Source organism: Prunus avium, chromosome 6 (genome assembly GCF_965620075.1).
Source record: "Prunus avium chromosome 6, drPruAviu1.hap1.1, whole genome shotgun sequence".
NCBI lineage: Eukaryota > Viridiplantae > Streptophyta > Magnoliopsida > Rosales > Rosaceae > Prunus > Prunus avium.
The window spans coordinates 786626-811945 of record NC_142289.1 but is presented as its reverse complement, the minus strand read 5'-3'; the positions used below and the strand labels follow the sequence as shown (position 1 = coordinate 811945).

Sequence of the window (25320 nt, the reverse complement as noted above, 5' to 3'; positions counted from 1 at the left end):
ACTTACCTAATAAATGTTAATCAAATAACAAATAAGAAAAACAGATAGATGTGAATGGACCAACGACTTTTTTAATATGAGGCAGAAACTTTGATCTGATAATATTAATAACTAACAGGCTTGGGTCTGCCTGGCTAAAGAAGAGTAGAGAAGAGATGGATGTCCTGCTCTTGCCTTTGTTTTTCGTGCTTATTGTGTTCCCCGTGGCCATTCTTGTACCAAGCAAAGCAGCTGATGATTCTCGTGACTGCCCAATTCAAAGGTGTAGGGATGATGGTCCTGATATCAAGTTCCCATTCCGTCTGAAACACTATCCACCTCACTGTGGCCATCCAGAGTTTGAGGTTGTTTGCAGCAGCAGCTTCAACAATTTGACAATGATGAAGCTCTCTTCATCTTCAGGACTGCTTCCCATTCAAAATATTGATTATGAAGCACAACACTTCAGCATGTACGATGCAGATGGTTGCCTTCCCAGACGCCTTCTTAATTTTACTATCTCCACCAACTCACTCTTTCAACAAGCAAGATATTATCGCCTAAATTACTACTCTTGCATGTTTGAATATAGATATTATGGAGAAAATTCAAAGATCACGTTATTAAATTGTTCCACTGCACAAAATTTTAGTATGGGGATGAACTATGGTAGCTACTTTCCCGTCAGATGTCTCAGTGTCCCAGGGCATTATCAAGTTCTTGGTGCTGTGCCGGAAACTTCTAAGGCTGACTTGCCGGTGCCTACTTGCACTAGTTTGAGACAACTCTATCTTCCACTACGAAGAGTGAATGCTAATATGCACCACTGTGAACCGGACAATGTTTTATGGCTGCTATGGGATCCGTGGGATTTCCCAGCATGTCAAAACTGTAACAGAAGAATGGAAGACTGCTCTTTCAATTATAGCAGCAATGAAATGTTGAAGTGCCATCCTTTCATTCCCCGACACAAACCAAGAGGTATGTAGTCTACCTTTAAAATTAGATGTAATATATGCATAACACCACGGGGTGAACTTTATGAGAAATTTGTTGTGTTCAAGATATGGCTTGGCAGGGACAAAAACAAAATGACTATCCTATATTAAGTCCCTTTGTTAATTTTCTCCTCATTTATTCAGGTCATATATCGACTAGGCATATAATCGTAGGAGTGAGTTTGGCTTGCTGTTTTGTGCTCATATCGATAATGGCGGTAGCAATTTTCTTCTATGTAAAACAACAAAGAAATAGCATAGAGGAAAAGGAGAATCAAATGAAGGTTGAAAAGTTTCTAAATGATCACAAATCTCATGTACCAACAAGATACTCTTATGCTGATATAAAGAAGATTACAAATAGATTTAAGAAGAAGTTAGGGGAAGGCGGTTTTGGAAGCGTTTTCAGGGGAAAACTTCCCAATGGAGTTCCAGTTGCCGTTAAAGTCCTCAGTGATTCTAAGGGAAATGGGGATGATTTCGTTAACGAAGTGGGAACCATTGGCAGAATTCACCATGTTAACGTGGTTCGTCTACTCGGGTTTTCTGCTGAAGCAGGCAAGCGTGCAGTTATTTATGAGCTCATGCCAAACAGGTCCCTGGAGAAGTTCATCTCGTCTAAAGATCAATCTAATAATGCTTTGTTCGATTGGGAGAAACTTGACAACATTGTCAATGGTATAGCAAAGGGAATTGAGTATCTTCACCAAGGGTGTGAACAGAGGATCCTCCACTTCGACATCAAGCCTCATAACATCTTGCTAGACCATGACTTCAATCCAAAGATCTCTGATTTTGGTCTGGCTAAACTGTGTTCCAAGGAAGACAGCATTATATCTATGACTGCAGCTAGAGGCACAGTGGGCTACATTGCACCAGAAGTGTTCAATGGGAACTTTGGAAGCGCGTCCCACAAGTCAGATGTGTATAGTTTTGGGATGCTGGTGCTTGAAATTGTTGGAGCTAGGAAGGAAGCTGCTCTTACATCTAGGATCACCAATGAGGCCTACTTTCCCGAAATGATTTATAAATGTCTCATTCAGGGAGAAGCACTGGGTTTGGAGCTAATAAACACGGATGAGGATGCTGAGATTGCTAAGAAGCTGGTGATTGTTGCACTTTGGTGCATCCAGTGGTACCCGGTGAATCGGCCTTCCATGAAAGCAGTTGTTAGAATGCTAGAAGGAGCCTCTGAAAACCTGATCATGCCGCCGAATCCTTTTGCTTCCGCAACAAGCACTCAGAGTCAGACAGAGCAAGCAAAAACAACACTGTCAAGTGATGCAGGTGATGATGTTTTGAGTAAAGTAATAATAAAGAATGATATGCTGATCAATGCTAATATCCAAATCAGCCACTAAAATTTAGTATTGTAATTTGTAAGTGCTTTTCAATAAAGTTACTGGTTCGCTAGTAGTTAGTAGTAGAAGATAAGTTAAACTTGTTATGTAGCAGGTTGTTTCAGTTTCAAAGTCCCCGTCGGAGACAACACGCCAAGTTTAAAAAATGCAAGTCTTAGCATTCTTTCTGACAAATTGCGCCACATTTTCTGCAGAGACCAAATCAAACCAAATGGAAAATGATTCAAACTTTATTTGATTGAGTCTTCGCATACTTTTCATACTCTGCATAGCCTTTGCATACTTTTAATCACAGAGAGAGAGTTTCTTCGACCCGATGAATTGGACTTAACGCGGTTCGTCTACTTTTGCTAATCACAATTTGATATCGAAATAGTACAACTTGACTGTTTGTCTTCTTTTTTTTTCATTGGCTGGTACCTTTACCCGGGTCTCATCCGTTTTGCCGTGGATGACCCGACTGTCCAATGTCAACACCGCGCTGGAGATAGCCCATTTATGTTTGGGCCTTCAAGAAAAATATAAAAGATTACGGAAAAATGGGCCCACAAAATACTGCCCGTTACTGGGCTTGGCCTTTGTTTGATGCAGAAATTTTTTCCACCTTTTATTTTACAATTATGGAAGAAAAGGATAATAATGATGACTGGAGATTATATCCCCCGCCATGAAAAACATAAAAACAAAAAATCGTACTTCAAAAACTGCCAAATTTTCAGTGGCTGAAACCGAGCTCAGCAGCAGCACGCATGATCCACCCTCTAAAATGGCTTCTCTTACCTTCCTTCAACCTCTCTCCAATCTCTCTTCCCCTACCACCCTCGTCTCTCTCAAAAATCCCCACCACATCCCTTCTTTTACTTCTCTAAATCCCTCCATTATCCCCAAAACCAGCCCATTCAAATCTTTCACAGCCTCATTCTCTCTTGCAGAATCAAACTCCCCCAAATCCTTACAGCCCAATCTTCAGCCTTTCCTCCAAGAACTCTCTGTAAGAAACCATTTCCTATTCAAATTTCGAACCTTTGCATCATGATTTCAATGCCAAAACTTCCATAAATTTTGTATGCATTCCTTAGTTTTATGTTTTCAATGTCAAAAGTGCCTTAATTTTAGTTTCAGTTTTTAATTTCTTTTTTGTTCTGTTCTGTGCAGGATACTTTTGATCTTCCACAAGACTACTTTGCGCAGCTTCCGAGCGATCTCCGTCTCGATGTGAGTAGAATTTTTGCAATTCTCAGTGAACCCAGTTTCTTTAATTTGATAAAGAATGTGACTTTGAACTGACAGAGTTTTTCAAATTTTGTTTTGGGCATGTTTGAAGCTGAACGATGCAGCTTTTGATCTTTCAAATGGACGGGTCATCGATGAGGTTAGTTCTTTCCATTGCTCTGCCTCTGCATTCTGATTGAAATCTGATTAATACTTTCCCCTCATCCTTGGTCTCTTGTCTGTTCAGCTGTCAACAATTTCCGCTTTTGAGTGGATACAGTTTACTATCAAAATTACTGTCTTTGGATTTTCTTATTTGCAGTGTGGTCAAGAGTTGGGAGAGACATTGTTAAATCTCTCTCGTGCATGGGAAGCAGCTGACACATCAACTTCCCATGCCTTAGCCAGACAGCTCCCTGGGTTGGGGGAATCTTTGGCAGGCAATGCCAAATCAGGCAAGAATGAAATTATATGCAATTGCTGCTTTAGATGTATTCTTCAGATTTTGATTCAAAAGCCTATATCCATTTCATTATAGCATTTGGGAAGCGTTTGGTTTCTGCTGGAAGAAGGTTCCAGTCTATGGGACAGTATGGTCAAGGTGAACTACAAAAGGTATGTTATATATCACTTGGGCAAGACCGAGTGTAATGTGGGGGACTAAATAATCTTTTACTTCCAAAAGCCAAAAGATTTGTTTATTATTTTAATACAAGCCAAAAGAAACTTATTTATGTTGTTATTGTGAATGAAGATACTTTGGGAAGATCTACGTGAATCCAAATACTTTTGCGTTAAACCCTCTAGTTATATTTCAGAAGTTTATGGAACAATTCTCTATTCTATTATAATGCAATATAACTAGGTTTCGTGCGCCTCTAAAATAGCAGTATTGTTGGACTCTGTTCAACCATTATAGATTGCAAAAGTAATGATTACGACTGGAAGGGTTCTATCTGAAAGTTCAACATCCACGGTCACTGATGAACAACCAAAGAAGGAAAGCAGGATGCTGAAGGTAGACGATAGCACTGCACTTGATGGAAGTAACAACGCATGCATTTATTCTATATTCAATGGACGTTTTTAGGCTACATTGTAGGTGCACTTGATATGATGCATTAATGTCATTGCCAACTGCAGTTTGGAGAACTTCAGCTCGAGCTTACATCAGATAAAGCCATCATTGGGGCTATAATCAGCGTTGGTTTTGGGTAAATATATTGGACGTAGTTCTCTTTTCTACTTATCTGTTGTAACAATGAGGTATAAAAGAGATTTCTATTCTTTTTCCTTTAAAATTTCAAATGTAGAATTCTTTCATGGGAGCTAGCTCAGGGCATCCAAAACATCCCAGAGAGTTCGTTGCAGTACGCAAATGAAAACGCTTTGATGCTGGCTAAGGTGCTTGAAGATTATCTGTGTCGTCGTTGTAGCCTATGTTTTCTATTATAATCTATTACTGCTCGCTAAAATATGGAAGTCTATGAATGCAGTCTTTGAGGGGAGCTCTACTTGCAGTCTGCTATTCATCAGCATTCTTATCTGCTCTTACTAGCGTTGGACTTGTCTTACTTGGAAGACAACTAAAGTCATCAAAAGAAAAGTGAGCTTGGTATCCTGTTTACCTTTCTTTGTATATGCACAAGTCGGTCCATCTGTTTTATGTAAAAGAATTCTCTGATAGAAGTGAAATGAAATAATGCTCAATAATGGTCTGAAGAAGTGCATAAGCTAGTTATTAACAAAACAATTGTATCATAATGTACCAAGTTGAGAGCTCTTCTGTGTTCATGCTGATTATCGTTTATGTTTACATTTTTTCGGGAAATTTGTACCCCAAAAAAGGGGAATCTATGAACCTACATTACTGTGGGCTGCAAGTTGCAAGATAGTTCTGTACAGTTCTGGGTGCATTTTATTAAGGCAAAGCAAAGGGAACTTGTCCTTGTAATAATTCAGGTTTGGTTGTCAGTCGCTTTCCTGTCACTATCCCCTCTTTGTTGTAAATGAATTAAAACTATGTGGCGACTTGAATTGTATGTATGACATATGTAAATGGATTTTTTGTATAGACTTTATGTGTTTGTTTGTTGAGCAATTCAAAATCTTTGTTTTATAAGAAAGTCGAGCGTGCTTGAGATTGAGACAATAGTCAGCAATGCTGTCACAGGTTCGTGAGCCAGACAAGTTTTCTATGTGGCAAGACTTGTCTGTTATTCTGGTTATTGCGACGACGTCCTAATTACTGCTAACGTAGGATGTTTGAAAAATACAAGTATGATTATTAATTACCAAAAAATAAAAGAAAAATACAACTATCAGATGATGTATTGTTGGTTTGAATTGAATATAATTGGGATGGGAGAGTGTCGAGTGTGTAAAAGGGATATAATTGACATTTAACCCTTAAAGAGGATTCTCTTATTAATAATAGTATAGATATGGATGAATAAAATCCAATTTGCCAATTTGAGAGAACCCCACAGAGATTAGAATCTTCTTGTTTGACCATGCAACTTGGCTTCAAATTGCATCACACTAATAGTAATGATTTTTTTGTTTATATCTTAAATTATTTATTTCAACTTACTATCGCCCCTCTCAATAAAAAAAAGTTAAAAAAAATTATGTCATCATGTTTATATCGGGAATCAAATTGATTAAACAATATTAATTTTCCTATTATAAAGTAAAGTTGATGCGACTTTCGCATGACATAATTAAGAAATACCCAATTATAAAAGACGGACAAATCTAGGCGTCACATTTTACTTTTTATATGCCTCAAAGGTTCCTTAATTTAAGAGCCTCCAAGTCTAAGGTATATAAATTAAGAAACCCCTCAAAGTAAACAATTTTTTTTTAAAACCTTCTTATTAGTGTTGCCTAACAACACGCAAGGATTTGTTTAACAACCGAAGACTTTTAAAGATGCAGACAAAAACAAAAGAATTAGTCTAATTGTCTCTATCATGAATCATGATGATGCTCTCATGAACGTGACACTGTGCAATTAAATTCACAAGTTGCAAACTCTACGCTGACAAAGTGTGGGTGGGCAATTACTGTAAACAGCATTAGAACGTGTAACAACTGAAATTAGTTCTACAGAGAGTTGAGATATTTTTGTTGTTGTTGTAGTTGACAAATGATGGGATATTTATAAGATTAATAGGATAAATAATTCATGACATGACATAGCTACGCTATTATAAATAAGTTGAGATATTTTCGATATTTTCGTGTTTGTGTAAGTCAAGTTTGAGAGTCTCTCCAAAATCAAATATATACGTAACTATACCACTAAACCAAAGATTAATTGATACATAATTGGTTAATAAATTGATGTCACACCTAAAAATGTTAGTGAACCAAGTGATCAAACTCTATCTATTAGACGATCGATGACCAAACAGAAACAAGTAGTATACGTATCAATTTCTTGTTCCCTGCTGTTGCCCTTCACAAGTTCACATGCATATATATATGCAGAGGAATAATCCAGTAGCCTAACTTTCCTATTGCTTAATTTTGTTAGTTTAAACTTATAATCATCCAAAATCAGCTTTAACATCATCTGTTGAATAATTTCCTCTACTCTTTTTTTTTTTTTGTTGTATTAGAATTTATTAATAAATCTAAAATTGAAAAAAAAGTATTTTCCATTAATTAATTTCATCTGGTCCACAATGTTTTTGATATAGAATATGGACCCCATAATCACACAGTTGCATTAGGGAGGAGTGCATGGCCACACACTCCCGGTATTCCTTTCCATTTGCTCTATAAAAAAGACAGAATTTGTTCTTCACTTCTTCACTTCTCCTCTCTCTCTCTCTCTCTCTCTCTCTCTCTCTCTCTCTCTCTCTGTGAGACAAACATCATGGGCTCTCTGACCTGCACAGCCTCCGACCTAGCCCCTCTTCTCCTCACCACCACAACCACAACCGCCAACGCCACCGCCATTGCCGAATTCCTCTGCAGCCGCTTCACCACCATCTCCGCCAAATTCAGCGACACCACCTACGCCATCGACAACACGTACCTCCTCTTCTCCGCCTACCTCGTCTTCGCCATGCAGCTCGGCTTCGCCATGCTCTGCGCCGGCTCCGTCCGCGCAAAAAACACCATGAACATCATGCTCACCAACGTCCTCGACGCCGCCGCCGGCGCTCTCTCCTACTACCTCTTCGGCTTCGCCTTCGCTTTTGGCGCTCCCTCCAACGCCTTCATCGGCCGCCACTTCTTCGGCCTCCATAACATCCCTTCTCCCTCAGGCGGAGATTACAGCTTCTTTCTCTACCAATGGGCTTTCGCCATTGCCGCCGCCGGCATCACTAGCGGCTCAATTGCTGAGCGAACCCAATTCGTTGCTTACCTCATTTACTCTTCTTTTCTAACCGGCTTTGTCTACCCGGTCGTTTCTCATTGGTTTTGGTCTGCTGATGGCTGGGCCAGCCCGACTCGGCACAATAATCTACTCTTTGGTTCCGGTTCCATTGACTTTGCCGGCTCGGGTGTTGTCCACATGGTTGGGGGTATAGCCGGTTTATGGGGTGCTGTAATTGAAGGACCGAGAATCGGGCGGTTTGATCGAACAGGCCGGTCCGTGGCCTTGCGGGGTCACAGCTCGTCTCTAGTGGTTCTCGGTACGTTCTTGCTTTGGTTCGGGTGGTACGGTTTCAACCCCGGTTCGTTTCTCACGATCTTGAAGAGTTACGGTGAGGGAGGTACTTATTACGGTCAATGGAGTGCTATTGGGAGGACAGCTGTCACGACCACATTGGCTGGGTGCACTGCTGCTCTGACTACCTTGTTCAGCAAGAGATTACTGGCGGGTCACTGGAATGTTCTGGACGTTTGTAACGGTTTGTTAGGGGGTTTTGCTGCGATCACCTCAGGGTGCTCGGTGGTTGAGCCGTGGGCAGCAATCGTGTGCGGGTTTGTGGCGGCGTGGGTTTTGATCGGGTGCAACAAGCTGGCGGAGAAGCTAAAATACGACGACCCATTAGAGGCGGCCCAATTGCACGGCGGGTGCGGTGCTTGGGGGCTAATATTCACAGGGTTGTTTGCAACGGAGGCGTATGTGAACGAGGTATACGCTGGCAAGCCAGGGAGGCCTTTTGGGCTGTTGATGGGCGGCGGCGGGAAGCTGTTGGCGGCCCAGATTGTGCAGGTTTTGGTGGTGTTGGGGTGGGTGAGTGCCACCATGGGCCCACTTTTCTACGGGCTCCATAAGCTGAAGTTGTTGAGGATCTCAAGGGAGGATGAGACTCAAGGAATGGATATGACAAGGCACGGTGGGTTTGCTTATGCTTACCATGATGAAGATGATCCATCATTTAAACCTGAGTTTATGATGAGGAGGGTGGGACCCACTGATGATGCCAGTCCTGCAATAACCACCCCATAATTGATAGATAATCTACCCTAATTAAACCTCGTCATCATCAGAAATCAACAAGATTATGCATCATGCATGTGTGATGATGATCAATGGCATGATATCATGGGATGGGATGTTTATGTTTGTTTGCAAAAGAAGACAAAATTTGAACCAGCAAGCTGTTGGGAGGTTCTGATCGATCCTTATTTAATTAGTTTTCTTTCACTGTTCATATGAATGAATGAAGCTATATACATATTTAATTAGTTTTTTTTTCTTTTCTGTCTGGCCAAATGAGATAATTAACAAATAGGTAATTCAGTTATATCATAATTATCATGTTATTAATTATGAATATGGGAATTAATGGTATAGAATTAGATTCTCTGGTCTGATCCATAAATATTAGGATGCACTTGGGTTGGGTTATGGACAGTTTGTGGGATCAGATTCAATGAGACAATGTTTCCCCTAATCTGTATCTGTATCTGTAAGCTTAACAACTGCAAAGCAGAGACGTTCTTCTCCATAGATAGGAGGATTGTCGTCATTGTTAACTCGAAACGACCACACCTGGATTATATCCTTTTTCTGAAGCTTATTCTTTTTCTTCTCTGAAATTTTGGACCAGCCACTGTTTAACACAAAAGAAGAACCACGCTTGCTCTTGCTCAAGCCAGAACAAGACCTACTTTTGAACTTCCACTCGCTCAACTTTAACTCATACTCGTTTAAATTTGGATCGATTACTTTCACTCTTATTGATCCCTCAAGTCTCAATTTTTTCTTATCTTGTTCCCCAAGAAAGTCCTGGTTACTCACTTGATTCTTTGGCATTGAGAGACGGTCGTGATGCGTGCTCAAATCGGTACGGAAAATTTCTTTCTGAATTACCAATTGCACTCTGAAACCGTGCAAGGATTGAATCTTGTTCTTGAATTCTATAGGCATGTCTGGTGGTGGAGAGGGAATTGATGATAAAGCTGATCGCATGCTCACTGTTTTCTTGGCTTTGTTCTGCTTCTTCTTAATCAACTTGCTTACTTTCTCTTCAATACACTTACATTCATCTTCGTCTTTGCTGCTTCCCAAACTCTGCTTTCTAATTTTCATATGGTAATTTCCAGCAGAAGTAGAAGCAGCTTTTTCTTGATTATAATTATTCTTCTTGGAGATGAATGCTTCTGCTTTCCTCGCTTGACTTTGAATGAGATCAAATACAATTCTTTCTGTTAGCAATTGATCCTGTTCAACTGGGTCTCTTGAGACTGCCTTAACCTCTTCCACAATTTTGTCAAAAGAATCCAAACTAGACTTAATCTTTTTCAAATCTTCAAAGCTCATGATCCTCGTCGTCGACTCCATGGAATGGAATTACTAAAGCTCACCAGTACTTGGATGTATCGACAACAAAGATGGAGAAGGAAGAATGTAGGGGCTGTTGAAGTTATAGGGGCAGCACATTTATATATTACTACTGTTTACAAGCGAAATCCTTCCCTTGGTGATCAAGGAAAAAACATCAAATAGTACTGAAGGACAATTTGAATTAGTAGAGCTTTCAAATTCAATACTCACCTGGATTCAAAACATCTTACGGATTTATATATGGTAAAGATTATCATAAAAAGCGGATACTCTATATTTGTTATACTAAGAAATCCCAATTCTTTTCTGATTGGGATTCTCTAAAAATTGAAATAGAAAATTTAAAGAACATAACAAGCACGAAAAAGGAGTCAAGCCTCATCTCCATTTCAGGCAAGCCTTATCATGTTTCTCTGATGTGAAGAAAATGGTGGGGAAAGCATTCTAGCATCACAACTCAAATCACATGATGACAAAACAGAGGAGAACTAATATAATTATAACTTGACAGAAGAATCTTAACCAAACAGAGACCAGAGATCATGTGGTATTTTAACCCCAAAGTTTGTTCTTTTTTCCTATTTAGCAAGAGTTCAGACAACTCTTCTGATCCAAACCAAGTCTATAGACAAATGTGATGATACACAAAAAGTATTTTCCTTTTCTCAATTTTTCAGATATGTTGATCAATGAATCATTATTTTTCTTGACACATTCATAATGTTGTTAGACTAAATGAGAAAGAACAAGAAGAAGAATTATAATTAAGAGAAAAGGTTTCAATTGTATTGATTCTCTCATCATTTACAATGTATAATCTAACAGATTGTAGCTTAACTAGTTAAGCTGACTTGGCCTTCACTATCAATGAATCACATAAAACAATTTTCTACAAAAAAGAAAAAACATGAACATAAAACTCCCTCCTTCAAATTTAACAAGTCTTATACAACAGGAACAGCAGCCTCAATTTTTTGCAAATGTTACATCTCTAAACTTGATTGTGATATGTTTCCTGGCTCCAAACTCAGACTGGTTCTTGGCCATGGATGATTCATTAGCTTCGTCGCCGCGGGCAGTGCTACCATTAACATCTTCTTTCTTGCTCATCGACGTTCCAACAGCTTCCATGTTGTCAGTACCACCATTAACATCTTGTTTCCCCTCTTCTTTCTTGCTCATGGACGACGATGATCCAATAGCTTCCTGGGGATCTTTAACATCTTTATGCTTAACAAGTGCGAAGCAGATACGTTCTTGGTCGACAAGATTTGGATCGGAAACTCGAAATGTCCACACCTGAAGCATATCCTTTGCCTTAAGGTTATTAGTCTTATCTGTAAAAATCTTGGACCAGCCACTGTTTAACACATAGGAATAGTTGTTTTTAAAGACCCACCTCTTCATCCTTAATTCATACTCTGATAAACACGGATCTATTACTTTCACTTCTAATAATCCACCACCTTTCAATTTTTGCTTGAGTTCTTTACCCAGAAACTTTTTGTTAGACAGTTGATTCTTTGGCATCGAGAGACGGTCATGGTGCGGGTTCAAATCAGTAGGATGAATTATCTTATACATCACAAATTGCAAGTGGTGACCATTCATGGATTCAATCATCTTCTTCAATTCTATAGGAGGCGCGTCAGGCGGTGTAGAGGGTTTTGATGGTAGAGCTGATCCCTTGCTCTCTGCTTTCTTGGCCTTCTCCTTATTCTGCTTTTTCTTCTTCATCATCATCAACTTGCTAGCTTCATCTTCACCATCATAATCATCGCCATGTTTCCTTTTCCTGCTTTCGAAACCTCGCTTCTTAATTTTCTCAAGATAATTTCTAGCAATATCAACTTTTTCATCAATGTAATTATAATTAGTCTCTGTGCTAACCACCTTCCTCTTCTTGATCACAACTTGGGCTTCCACGCGTTCTCTCTTGTTCGAAATCGACACATTCGATTGTTGTGCTTCCTTGGATTTTCTTTGAAATTCATGAATGAGATCAAACACAACTCTTTCTGTCAGAAGTTTGGATACTTCTTCTGGGTCTCTTGCTACTGCTTTAACCTCTGCCACAATTTGGTTAAAGGACTCATTACCGAACTTCTTCTTTCTCAAATCTTCCAATCTCATCATCATCGTCATCTTCAATTTCTTCACCACTTCTTGAGTGTAGGAACTGAGATTTATGACCTAGTTAATTAATTTCTGAAACAAAGATGGAGATGATCAATGCTACTTAGAATTAATTTATAAGCACAACCCTTTCCTTATTGATCAAGGAAAAGCTTCATCTATTCCCAAACCCACAAGGACATATTTGAATTACTTACCGGGCTTTTTAATCCTCATTTCACCAGGGTTTAACGCATTTACTCTTTTGCCATTATGCTTTGACTGAATTACAGAACCTCATTTCCTTGCAAATTTACCCTTTTTGCTATTCTACAATAAAGACAAAATATGTTTTTCTTTTTCGTTTCTTTTTTCTAAAGGAAAGACAGAAAATTCTATGTCAAAAAAAACAAAAGCCAATAACTTTTTTTTTCTCGGGAAAAAAGTTACCACAGGGGCAAATAGTAAATTGATAAAAATTCTGGCGCCAAAGCTTGTAAACCCACTCATTAATGAGCAACGTCTTGCAGAAAAGTCAAAACAGAATCCAAAAAAGTAAAAATAATCAGAATCCTTATTGGATTTGGACATACATGCGAGACAATTAAAGGAGCCAGATGGATTAAATAGTTCCTGATAGGACAAAGTGAATTGAGAGTACACTAGGGTTGAGAGTATAGGAAACTTGATGCCCAAGTAATTGAGAGTACACTTAGGGTTTGGTGGGTGATGTTACTTACTTTACTAATTAGTTAATTGGTGGTATTAGGGGTTTCTTCTCTCCTCTTATTGCAACTACGGTTAAGAAGTGGTGAAGAAGTCTATTTTCATGTCCTAAAAAAAGTGGTGAAGAAATTAATTAACTAGGTCACAAATCCCATTTCCTACACTTAAGAAGTGGTGAAGAAATTGAAGATGATGATGAGATTGGAAGATTTGAGAAAGAAGAAATTCGGTAACGAGTCCTTTAGGACGTGGACTTTTTTTCATGTCCTAATTGGTGGTATCTATTTTCATATAGCTTTGGTATTCTTCATACTTACACCCATTATCAACAAAGCGAGCAGATCTTTCGTACTGAAGTACTTGGCCACTTGAGATAGTCCCAACTGGATTGCTTGCTAATGGAAAACCATCTGTAGAATAAGAGAAGAAAATTAAGAAAACAAAACAAAATCATTTTTCAATAAGTAGCTCAAGAAAAATTACTTCAATAGTAATGACGTTTTGCAATTAAACAAGACCACAAAGGCTTTCATTCTGTAATATGTAGTTACAGGCTGATGGCCAATACCTCCATGTATACTGATAAAGTCATCATCCGAGTCAGACTCCAGAATACTCACTGAGTCAAACCAAACTTCCTCTTGGAAAATTACTGCAAATGAATAACTTTCAAAATATGAGATTCAAGAGCTATGAATTTTCTTGTCAGCACTATTGGTTGAAATTGAAAGATAGTTGAAATCTGATGAAAGAAAGCACACACCATTCGAATCATATTGACTGTGGTGCCATTGCAGCTGGGTGAGATGGAATGTTGAATTAGAAACCTTAGATCTTCTGTGAGTAGTTGTTGCACCATTCTCAAAGTCCACATGAACAAACTCACTGATAGCATAGTCACTCACGCGAGCTCCTACATCACTATTTATTTTCTTGAAACTGGTATTTCTTTTCTTGGTACCATCTGAAGCAGAGCAGGTTGCCTTTCTATGGCGTTTGATGACCTGCTGACAGTGTTTTTTCCTTGATTTAATTGTTTTGGATGGGGTTGACATGCAACCAGCCATTGTAGCTTTTAAATCATGCAAGTCCCAACTATAACGATACCTTCATCAAGTCCTCTCCAACCTGTGTGCCTACAAATGAAACAAAATACATCAGAGAAGATTAAAGGATTTCTGGAAAGCAGTTTCTATGATCACAAATAATCATGAGAACACAATCAATTCTTTCATCATGAGACTGTTTCAGTAATTTATGGCTCAAACGCTAGGCCAGTTAACCAACTGAACACTTGGAAATTATTAGAATCAAAAGGATGACACACAAAGGTCTCTATGTTTAATGAGTATGGTGGCACTATTAGAAAGCACCTTGGTTAGAAGTGACTGGTAACTTGAAGCACTACACTAGTTATTCAATCAATTTGTAGATGAAAATTTGTGCAATCATCATAAAAATCAAATGTCTGATTCAAACCTTCACAAACAAAGTTGGATGTATCTTTCCCAGTCCCATAGATAAGCCACTTATCTATCTTAAGCCCCAAATCTTTAGATCTGGCTCACTAGAACATAAACATGACCAAAAAACAAAAAGATAGTACAACCACCTCAAGAACAACTCAACAAAACCTTAGTCCCTATTATCTATCTTAAGCCCCAAATCTTTAGTTCTTACTCAGGTTTAATTAATTATAAAGTACCTTTCTCTTAAGTAGTTGGTATTTGCAAAGTAAATGGGAGCATCAATCTCAAGTATGAGAATTCCAGGAACATTGCTTGCATTGGGATACTGCTCAACATTTCTGTAAACCATGGAATTCAGAAGGTTTCCTTGAACAAACGTCCTTGGCCTTGCCACAAACAAAAGTACCCTGATCACAGATATTGCAACCTACACAGAAGAAAAAATAAATATTAGTTCTAATGTGTAGTTTTAAGTTGTTAGATCTAGTGTTACCGTCACACACAATAATGATACGTACCGCTAAGACTAGTCCAATTTCAACGCTGCCAAAAACGACCCCGATATAGGCACTCATGCAGACAACAAAGTCAAACTTGTCAACCTTAGAAGTGAATTGTGGCTTCATACGTAGTCTATGACAACAAGCAAAGCCCAACTATGTGTTTCAGTGTCTGTATATTCCCAAGTCTGATTCGGTCAGGATTTCCAATTACTCATCCAACTTAGGCCGAACCAGATTCCTAACAATTACATACTATTTTTACAGGCTAAAATCTCTATTGCTCCCTCTAGTAATAACTTCTCGACCACATCTTTCTCTTTTCAGGATGCAAAACACATAATCAAAAGCCAATTTTCATATAGCGGCCATCAGAAATTGAAGCGAGTTCATAATTTAGCTAAAGTCAGGAAAAAAAAAAGGACCCGCCTAGACCCGCCTAGGCGGCCGCCTAGCGCCCAGGCCGATTTTTCCAACAGCCTAACTGAACAAAAGCACAATTTATAGGTTTTGAGCTCTAATTATGAACATCATTACCAAATTTAACATTACAGAACAAAATCCACCACCTGTTCTAGATTTATGTGCATCATAGATTTTCCAAAATAAGCAAAATATAAAGATAATTTAGTTAAAACTACAAGTAATCTGAATGCATTCAACTAAAAAGCAGGAATCAAAGTAATTGGAGACTGAGCTTAGTTAAAAGAAAAACCTTGGGTTGAAGAAACTATCCCACCCGCCAGAGTCTGCGGCTTTAGGCTCGACTGGAACCAAGCTTAAGTTTTTCTTCAATTTCCTATCTTTCTTGTTTTTTTTTAATTTCTTGGGAGACGTTCTGAGAGCTCAAATGAGGAATTGCCCACCTCTTTTTTGGCCTTGAACTTGAAGACTTTGATGGGAAGTGATTCAGTGAAGCGAGCCAGGCAGGGAGGGAAATATAAAGCTCGTGTAGCCATTTTTGGCCTTTTTTTTTATAAAATAAATAGTATAGCCGGCTATACTATTTAAATAATATTTAAATGGTATAGCCAGGCGGCTGTACTTCTTAAATATAATATATTTAAAAGGTATAGCCGCGCGGCTATAATGACATCTTTTTTCTTTTTTTCTTTTTTTCTTTTTTTCTTTTTTTCTTTTTTTCTTTTTTTTTTTTCCCCTGATTTTCGTTTATCTGTCATCTCTTTGAAGGAGTGTACAACACCACTTGAGAAGCATGTGCTTGCAGACGCCATATCTCATAAACTAGACACAGAAGAATCAGAGGTAATCTCCATGTCTGTTTATATATTCCATCTGCAATGGGAAATTGGACTGAGGTGATGATTCATTTATTAAAGCTTCAATACTCTCTTCTTTTTTTCTATCTGGAACTTAAAGCTTTACACCAATTATTTCCTTATCCATAATGGGTTTGCAGTTTTTGATTGGTCCTGCACATTTTCTATCCTCTTTTGAACCTGTATGAACTCTTCAAAAATCATCTAGACATGTACCCATGAGTTCTCAGTAATGCAATTATGTTCTTTGCTTCAATACCATCGTGTATGGTCTTCTAGCTAGAAAGTCTTTTGAAAGACTTGCTTTTTGTATTAGATGAATTGCGGAGCCAGTATTTGAATATATGGTTTATCTTTAGAATTATGCAAGTTGTTTGTGGCTCCAGGATTCTCTTTTGAACTTCCTTTTATTTTACTTTTGAGCCCTCAAATTTCATATATAGCTTAGGATGGCCTTTGCATGTCGTGGCTTGTCTTTCCTTGCCTTGGCACCCATTCAAGGCATTTCAAGAAAGTGAGGCTATTGGAAGCTTGGCATGCGTACCCTTGCATGCAGCCTGCTCGCATCATGCCGGCAGCCTGCGCGCAGCGTGCTGATTCTATCGACAGAAGTTTTCGAAACCTTGTCATGCCATGGCTCGCACGCAGCATGCACATAGCCTGCGCGCAGCATGTTGAAGGTTTGGTGGCTGTACTCCCAACACAAAAGCATAACCGAGGACAACCCCAAGCAAAAGTTCACCTGAAGCCAACCCATTGTTGCCCACACTAGTAGGTGAATGGTGTGCTTCACGGGGTTGACATAGACATTCCCTCGCAAGCAAAAGATTGGCATTCCCTAGATACCAAATAGACTAGTATAGATGGTAAATTAGCTGTGATAGAATAGCAATGCTTGTTGTCTAAATTCCAAGATATGATTTGAAGGCACATATGTCAACCAACGATCTCTAAGGTAAATTCTTCATTCAATCATGCATCTTGATTGTGCTATTTCAAGAATTATTTCAAACTCACAATCTGACTAACATTATGATTAAGAAGACTTTTTATTTAAAGAAAGATAGATTTAATTTATAATATGCTTTCCAGTTTTGAATATTAAGAGAAATATGTATGTGAGAGGTAAAGGGACTCAACTCATAATTACTACTCAATCTCACTCAAATACATAAAGAATGAAATATATATTTAAACAGTATAGCCGCGCGCGGTTATACTTTATAAATATATTCGAATATTTACTGATATACACCTTAAGGTCCAAGGTATTGATACTTTTTTAAAACTATCTATAACTATACACCTTAAGGTCCAATGTATCTTACTGATAATATATCTTCCTTTGGTTACTGCAGTTCAATAAGTTGTGAAATAGGGTGCTCTTGCTTGAACCGTAGATAACAATCTGAAATTAAAGTCAATTTCATCCCCTGGAAAGCACGGTAAAACAAAAGTTAGCAAGCAAAGCAAGAAAAGGCCACATAGTACCTGGAGAGTCTTGGGAACTGATGGTAACTCCTTGCTACTTGTATTTTATCAGATCGACTACTAATCTCACACCTCTTTTTTCTCGGGAAAATATCACCGAATATCTTAGAGGGAAAAAAAACGTTTAGTAGTTTTAATCAAAACCACAGGGCAGGGGCAAATAGTAAATTGACCAGATTTCTGACGCCAAAGCTTGTAAAATATAACAAAATTGACGGCAGAGAAAAATTTCATTTCCAATATAAAGAAATACTGCTATTTCCAAGCCTGTTTGTGCAATGCAATACACCAATACTTGTCTTATTTAATGATAATAATACACAACGCTAGCTAGCTTTAGCTATTTTGCAAACTCAAAAATGTGTACGTGGAATAAGAAAAATACAGAAACAAGAATGGAAATAGCATATTCTTATAATTACATAATTAAAGAATTTGAAAATTTATATATATAATGCAATTAACTAAAGTAAATACTTCATTAATTGGAGCACACATGATGGATCAGTAATTAATCATATAATATGGATTTAAGGGCATCGTGAATTTTTGCCAGGGCCACCATAGTAGAAGTGCGTGCCCCATTCATTGTTGTACGAGCTCTCGATGTTGTAGCAATTGGTGTTCTCAGCCAAAGTTGACACACCTCGGACCGAGCTGAGGCTGTTGTCCGAGTCCACGATCTCAAGGTTTCGGAAATAGCTTGCTTTCCCAAACCCGTCTTCAGCGAAATGACCCGAACCCATTTGCGTGGCGGTGTGCTCACCGTTGGCTCTTGCGTTCACCACCTCGCCACCCCATTCCACCATCGTCGCCTTCTCTGCCAAGTGTGTGAATAACTCCGCTGGCCAGTACCCTACAAGTGTATTGTCTCCAAATCCCATCCACCAATTCCCTAGCTTTGGATCCTACACACACACACACATTCATGCATATATACGTACATTAACAAAACCGATCATTAATTAAATTTAATTTATAAGGTAATTAATAATGTTCTCTTACTAAACTTATGTTGATAACATAAAAATGTTAAATTACGTACCTTCCATATGAGAATGGTGACATCGTATTGGTCGCTGGCATAGGATGAGACTGGAGAAATGGAAGCTCCAATTGCTATCCTAGTGTTTGTTTGGATAAACCCAGAACACAGAAGATTGTAGCACCCAGTCGCCTGATATGAATCAGTCTGTATATATATACACAGAATCAAAGAAACAAGTTATGCAAAATATATACACACATTGACATGCATTTAATGATATATATTGGTCGATCGAGTTCCATGATCTGTTTGTTCGAGTGTTGACTAACATGCATGCATATAATTCTCAAGGTTCAAAAGAAAAGCCCATGCTCTAGGATTGAATTGATACACAAAAAAAAAAGTCAAGTACCTTACTAGTTGCTTGCACTAGTTCATAAATTCCTAGCTAGCTAGCTAGTCTCTAGTCTCTAGTCTCTAGGGCTTATGGAAGGCAACTGGAAAACTGAAAGTTGAACCAATTTCTTCATTTCCAAATTCCAATGATGTCCTAAATGAAAGACTTTCATGAGTCATGACCACAAGCTATGTATAGCTAGTCTACATAGTTTTCTGTGTATCGATACATTTCATGGTAATTAAGCTTTGTGGCCCATTCATTATTACTGCTACGTAGATTGTAAGCAAGCCATAACCAAGCACTCTTCCTGCTCAAATTTGATTTATAGGCTTATTTTGTGCAACGTAATTAAGCCTATAAATATACAATCACATCACAAACAGCTGTAAAATAATACTATGTCACGTGAAAATATTATCACACGTGTTATAGCGTTATTGGTCGGATATAGCAAAATAGTGCTATCTCTGTTTCATAAAAGTCTTTCTTCAAAAACACACACGGGGCAAAATGTATGCAATTAATCAATAAGCCTATTATATAGACACGTACAAGGACAATTTAAATTTCAGTTAATATAATTGGGTCAATGCATAAATATTGAGAGAAAAAGAGAGAGATCTGACCGTCCAGTAAGTGAACAATCTGGGCCTGTTGTCACCATAGAGCTCCGGACTGACCTGACTAGTGGAATAATCAAGGCTTCATAAATTCTACTAACAATAATGTACATATTTTATCTATAAAAAAAAAAAAAAGGAAATTGTAAATTACATCATGGCATATTTAAAGAAAATAAGAGTTTTTATAAATTTGAAAGAGGAGTAATTTAGAATTAAGTGCATAAATAAAGAATAAATTAAATGGAAGAAGTACCTGCCATCCAGCTTCTATGCTATTGAGATCTGAGCCGTCGAATGATCCGGAAAGAACCCAAATCTGGGAGAGACTGAACTCGTTTGCTTGTTCGATCGACGGGGTCCACACATTGATTGTCGCCCTTGCCCCATACACTTCTTGCAATGATCCGGTGTACGCAATTGCATGCTATATATCATTTTAATTCATACAACTTGCAGTCAAATAATCATCATTTCGTTACTTGGTCTTGGAAGGGTTTTTCTCTTTCTTTTTTTTAACAAATTCGAGTAAAAGAGAGGCGGACGTACTATCTTAGCCAAACAAATCCAACATTTCATTTCATTCAAACTGTTTGTCAGCAAATGTGGCCGAATTTGTTGAAATCTTACACAATCTATTATTATCTAGAGATTGGCTTTTCGAGAAGTTAATAATTTATATTATCAAAGTCATGGTCCATAAACATTTAAATATTTCAACAACTAAATTTATACAAGAAATCATCCATTTAATGTTCTCGGTAGCTCTGCAATTTATACATCTAACATATTCCACTTCATTTTGATTATACAATAGAAAATCAAAATTGGATATCCAAGACTAATCAAGAGACACATTTTGTTCCTCTTTAATTTGATCCGACTTGCAAAGAAAAAGAAAAAAAAGAAGACATGTTTGTTTCCAAGGAAATGAACGGAGGTTTTTATCTGAGGGAAAAGCAAAAGATAAATGAAAGGAAAATGCTAAGCATACCTCATGGCCATTGCCGCTGACTACATCGGGTGCATCGGTGCGCCTAGCAGCAAGATCAGCAGTGAGATTATTATTAAAATTGAAATTATTAGGAGGTTGATGCTGTTTCTTCTTGCCATAGTCAAACAAAGATTTGGCTCGCAGGACATCATCCACTGTGCTTCGCCGTATTGGAACCGTTCCTCTGGGACATCTCGTCCCATTTCGGTGCCACATTTGCTGCACAACCCATGCACCCTCCTTACCCTTACCCTCAACTGCCGCTGCTGCTTCATCTCCATTATTATTGTTAATCCCTTCATCTTTATCATTTGTGTGCTTCATCTTCATCTTCATCGCTTTTGGCCTTTCTGGTGCCTCCTTCTGTTAAGTTACGTACACGTATAACTCAAATATTAATTATATCAAAATTAATACATAACTAATATAATTGTTTAAGATGAGAGAGAGTTATGAAGAGGAAATTTAATTTGCATATATACGTATGTATATATATACAAGTTACAACAAAAAAGTTATATAAAAATGATATATAAAGCCAACAAATCTAATAAATTGTTGGGGGGGAGAGAGAGAGAGAGAGGAGGCAACTTTTTAAGCTTTTTGTACCTGGATCTTGTGATTCTTTAAGAGAGGGTGATCCAAAGCTGGCTGTTTTCTTTTATGAACGCAATCTATTATATCTCCATCTGGGCTCTGCAAACATTGAAGAAGAAAAAAAAACAAAACAGGAAACCCCACATGAGAAATATCTATATATATGAAGTGGTAAATAAATTCAGATCTTTTAATATTACTAATTGAGAAATTAATTAAGAATTTATACTATATATGTATATGCACATACCTGAACGGTGATGACAGCAGGCTTGTTGATCTTGTTGAGGCGCTTCTCAATCCTTTGCAGTCTCAAGCTGCTAACTTGCTTAGAATTATGCCTTGTGTATTTGAGGCCCCCCGAATTCGAAGCAGCTTCCACTGAAAGTGAAAACCTTTGGAAAAAGATGGTGCAGGTGCATAAGAAGATGATGAGAAACAAGTACTGGTCTCTCTTCTTCCTTCCACCAATATTAATAGTAGAAGTAGCCATCATCATCATCTATTATCTCATTCAGTGCCAAACAAGAAACAAAAAGGAAGAAAGAACTAGCAGCAGCAGCTCCTCATGACCATTACTGGTAAAACAAACAACACAACCAAATCTGACTTTGTTTGCTTGATATTTACTTGCACCAAACACCCATACATACAAAACCACAAAAGAACAAAAGAAAAAGACTTATGGCAATTCCAAGAGGGGACCTATATCTTTCCTTTCCTTCTCTCTCTCTCTCTCTCTCTCTCTCTCTCTCTCTCTCTCTTAATGGTTTAATGGTTTAATGGTGAGGAAGGGAAGGTGGGTGAAGGATAATTAAGCACAGTGCACAGCAGAGAGTTGGCCCCCTGAGATGACCTTCAGCATCAAGATCATCATTGTCTGCTGCAGCATTGGTTTCATAATATATATATATTGTTGCTCTTTCTTTGAAATTGCACAAGTTGTTGAGTTGAGGCAAAGAAATTTAAGGTGAGGAGAGGGGGAGGGGGAGGGCAGTGGCCAGGCTAGAAGAGCATTAAAAATAAAAATAAAAGAGCAGACCTACCCATTACCCATTACCCAACTGAAACAAGGCCCCTTTTATTACACTCCTTCAATGTCTATCTGCCCCAATACACTTTGCCATTAATATTTACTTGAAACCGCACACCTTCCTTCTTCCACTTCTCCTTCCTACCTTTATTTAGCTTTCTTTCTTTCTTAGCTACACTCTGCGTATATATTCCTTCATATTCAATATCCTTTTTTTAAATTTGTTTCCATCACCTTTTTATCCCCAAGTAACAATCAATTGCCATGCTTTGCTTTCTATCCTTTGCTTCCACCACATTCCAAGTCAATGCGTTCCCTCACCTTTTCTCACCTAAATCTAAGGTATGTCTCTGAATGTGAATATGATATGTTACCATCTACAACGTACGTTTACTATATATCGTACAAATATATATATATATATATATATATATATATATATATATAATATTATATTATACAGTCATTTTCTATTAACAGATCCCTTAAATAACCTTACTCAGAGAAAGAGAAAGAGACATATCGTTTAAAGTCCACTATAAATTTTATTTCAACAATCCAAATCATCTATATATATTACTCCCTTTCGTTGTTAGGATAATTAATGAGTGCTTAGGGTTTGGACTTTGAGGTGATGGAATGGAACCCAACGAAGGAAATAGCTGTTGTTCAAATTTCAACGTATGAGTGTTGCTTTTTTTTTTTTCTTTTTCAAATGGATGGAAGCAAACAGTCCCTTGATCTGTGCTACAAACGCACCCTTCTCCATGTGGTATACATTTCAGAAAAATGACAAATTTTAGCAAATGTAGTGGGTATAATAAAATAATGAATAAATTATTATCTTATATGAAAATAATAAATGTGTTTAGTATATAATAAATGGGCAAGCTTCTATTCTCGAATCTCGAATGCTCTCTGTTCATTAATAGAGAGAAATTTGGTTGTCAGTCTCCTCCTCAACTCCACAAGCCTGGATTTGACTCGAATTTTGAACTTCAAATTACCTAAATACCCTCCACAACATCTCGTGATATTTTACTGTAATATCTCGTTTTTGGAGTTTGATAGTTGAAATACAGGAGAAAATAAACATATATATATATATATCCAATTCCAGACCAGAGGGAAAGAAAAAAAAAATCATTGTTGTAATAATATTGATTTTTGGAATAATTTACTTGCGAGTATTCTACTTCCATTTATTTTACTACCAAACTCAAAGGCCATAAAGAGTATTTACTACCAAACTCAAACCCCATAGGGAATGCAGTGTTCCATGATTATTTAGATAGTTTTTATAAGGGTTATTCGTAGCAATGGTCCCTCAACTATACTCGAAGTTACATTTTGGTCACTCAACTCAAATATTAGTTGCAGAGGTCACTCAATTGGGTGTTGTGTTGCACCATTAGTTCCTACCGTCAAGTCTGTGACTTTTTCTGTTTAAAATGATGACATGACAAGCATCTCTTAGATTATTGATGGGCAAATGTGACTTTTCAGTTAGGATTATTTGTAGCAATGATCCCTCAACTATACTCGGAGTTACATTTTGGTCACTCAACTCCAAAAATAGTTACAAAGGTCACTCAATTAGGTGTTGTGTTGCACCATTAGTCCATACCATTAGAGAGACTTGACGGTAGGGACTAACGGTGCAACACAACACCCAATTGAGTGACCTTTGCAACTAATATTTGAGTTGAATGACCAAAATGTAACTCCGAGTATAATTGAGGGACCATTGCTACAAATAACCCGTTTCCATAAATATACTTGAATAATAATAAAAACATAAAAGACTTGAAGTTAGTCTCCTCATCAAACATAAACATGTTACATGTACATTAAACTAAAATCAATAAATAGAAATCTAATAATCAATTATAAGGGCTTTATTGAATTTGAATGCTTGACCAGTTATTCTCCAAGCCAAGTCAAAATTGTCAAATCATAGTCCATCAAAATATCATCAATTTAAACAAGAGGTGATTTAAATTGGAGAATGACCACACAGCGATTGGAGGGCCCCTTTGCCCTTAATGCATGATGATATGTCACTAAATAATGTGTGCATAACTACAGTGAGTCCGTACGGTGCCACATGTAAATGTAGAGGCTCGAGATCTCATCCATCCCACGATATATAAGAACAATTAATGCAGCTGGCTCATTGAGGTTCATTCTAGTCTTTGCACATTACGCTCGCTTCTAAGGCAAGAAGGCTTTGAATGGAGAGGCCATGACATGACCGTTTTATTATAATGTCCTGCACCCAAGTCTCTGGTGATTTACCAATCTAACCTCTCTCTCTCTCTCTCTCTCTCTCTCTCTGATTTGAACCATTTGAACTTTGCACCTACTCATGAACTTTGACGGCTAAGGAAAGATATAACCTGAACTTGGCAAAACCCTTTGGCTAAGCAATAGACTTTTTATTATTATTATTATTATTTTTTGTCGAAGCACTTGCTTTGTTTTTCTTTTTGGCTTCAGCTACCAACCCACCCATACCCAACAGGCAAAGCCATAAAGTGGAACAGCGAAAGGAGGCTTTGGTTTGTCACCCAAATACGTCTTGGTGTCGAACAAACAAACAAGGTGCAAAGTTGATTGGAGAAGATAAACGAAAGCGGGGGCCTCAAAACTGTCATTATTAAACATACATACAAATATACATACATACATGTTCAAATTCCAATGTATGTGGGGTTTTGGGAAGGTGGAGCCACGGAAGTTGGTATGGGGTTGAGTTTGCGGCCAGGAAATGACATGATATTTCAACCTTAAACATTAG

General features: G+C 37.8%; 7 protein-coding genes across 9 annotated transcripts; 3 read left to right on the top strand and 4 right to left on the bottom strand.

Annotated features, from left to right (window-relative positions):
* The first annotated feature begins 20 nt into the window (after positions 1-20).
* LOC110754264 (rust resistance kinase Lr10-like) lies at positions 21-2471 on the top strand. Its single transcript, XM_088255675.1, has 2 exons — positions 21-960; positions 1122-2471. Exons 1-2 carry the CDS (start codon positions 156-158, stop codon positions 2336-2338), a joined length of 2022 nt encoding a protein of 673 aa, XP_088111801.1. The 5' UTR covers positions 21-155; the 3' UTR covers positions 2339-2471.
* Positions 2472-2997: 526 nt separating this feature from the next.
* On the top strand, positions 2998-5454 carry LOC110754291 (LOW protein: ammonium transporter 1-like protein). 2 transcript variants are annotated; one of them, XM_021955346.2, is made up of 9 exons: positions 2999-3329; positions 3494-3553; positions 3663-3710; positions 3873-4005; positions 4089-4165; positions 4470-4568; positions 4694-4764; positions 4864-4954; positions 5047-5454. In XM_021955346.2, exons 1-9 carry the CDS (start codon positions 3006-3008, stop codon positions 5158-5160), a joined length of 1017 nt encoding a protein of 338 aa, XP_021811038.2. In that variant the 5' UTR covers positions 2999-3005; the 3' UTR covers positions 5161-5454. The 2 variants fall into 2 exon arrangements, with proteins under 2 accessions (XP_088111803.1, XP_021811038.2); XM_088255677.1 differs by lacking the exon at positions 4470-4568 and having other exon boundaries at positions 2998-3329.
* Positions 5455-7336: 1882 nt separating this feature from the next.
* Positions 7337-9214, top strand: LOC148293445 (ammonium transporter 1 member 2-like). Its single transcript, XM_088255676.1, has one exon. The coding sequence runs from the start codon at positions 7437-7439 to the stop codon at positions 8964-8966; it is 1530 nt and encodes a 509-aa protein (XP_088111802.1). The 5' UTR covers positions 7337-7436; the 3' UTR covers positions 8967-9214.
* Positions 9215-9410: 196 nt separating this feature from the next.
* Positions 9411-10308, bottom strand: LOC148293444 (B3 domain-containing protein At2g24670-like). The gene is made up of 2 exons (XM_088255666.1): positions 9640-10308; positions 9411-9609 (listed from the first exon to the last, which is right to left on the bottom strand). The coding sequence occupies exons 1-2, from the start codon at positions 10302-10304 to the stop codon at positions 9411-9413; spliced, it is 864 nt and encodes a 287-aa protein (XP_088111792.1). The 5' UTR covers positions 10305-10308.
* An 832-nt stretch (positions 10309-11140) lies between these two features.
* LOC148293443 (uncharacterized) lies at positions 11141-12766 on the bottom strand. The gene is made up of 2 exons (XM_088255674.1): positions 12641-12766; positions 11141-12515 (listed from the first exon to the last, which is right to left on the bottom strand). Exon 2 carries the CDS (start codon positions 12450-12452, stop codon positions 11274-11276), a length of 1179 nt encoding a protein of 392 aa, XP_088111800.1. The 5' UTR covers positions 12453-12515; positions 12641-12766; the 3' UTR covers positions 11141-11273.
* A 649-nt stretch (positions 12767-13415) lies between these two features.
* Positions 13416-16073, bottom strand: LOC110754247 (uncharacterized). 2 transcript variants are annotated; one of them, XM_021955300.2, is made up of 5 exons: positions 15833-16073; positions 14854-15044; positions 13912-14284; positions 13717-13800; positions 13416-13558 (listed from the first exon to the last, which is right to left on the bottom strand). In XM_021955300.2, exons 3-5 carry the CDS (start codon positions 14213-14215, stop codon positions 13416-13418), a joined length of 531 nt encoding a protein of 176 aa, XP_021810992.2. In that variant the 5' UTR covers positions 14216-14284; positions 14854-15044; positions 15833-16073. The 2 variants fall into 2 exon arrangements, with proteins under 2 accessions (XP_021810992.2, XP_021810991.2); XM_021955299.2 differs by lacking the exon at positions 15833-16073 and adding an exon at positions 15136-15772.
* A 2034-nt stretch (positions 16074-18107) lies between these two features.
* Positions 18108-22645, bottom strand: LOC110774413 (carboxyl-terminal peptidase (DUF239)). Its single transcript, XM_088255673.1, has 7 exons — positions 21738-22645; positions 21500-21586; positions 20891-21253; positions 20153-20323; positions 19903-19956; positions 18934-19080; positions 18108-18796 (listed from the first exon to the last, which is right to left on the bottom strand). The coding sequence occupies exons 1-7, from the start codon at positions 21987-21989 to the stop codon at positions 18419-18421; spliced, it is 1452 nt and encodes a 483-aa protein (XP_088111799.1). The 5' UTR covers positions 21990-22645; the 3' UTR covers positions 18108-18418.
* Positions 22646-25320: the final 2675 nt, after the last annotated feature.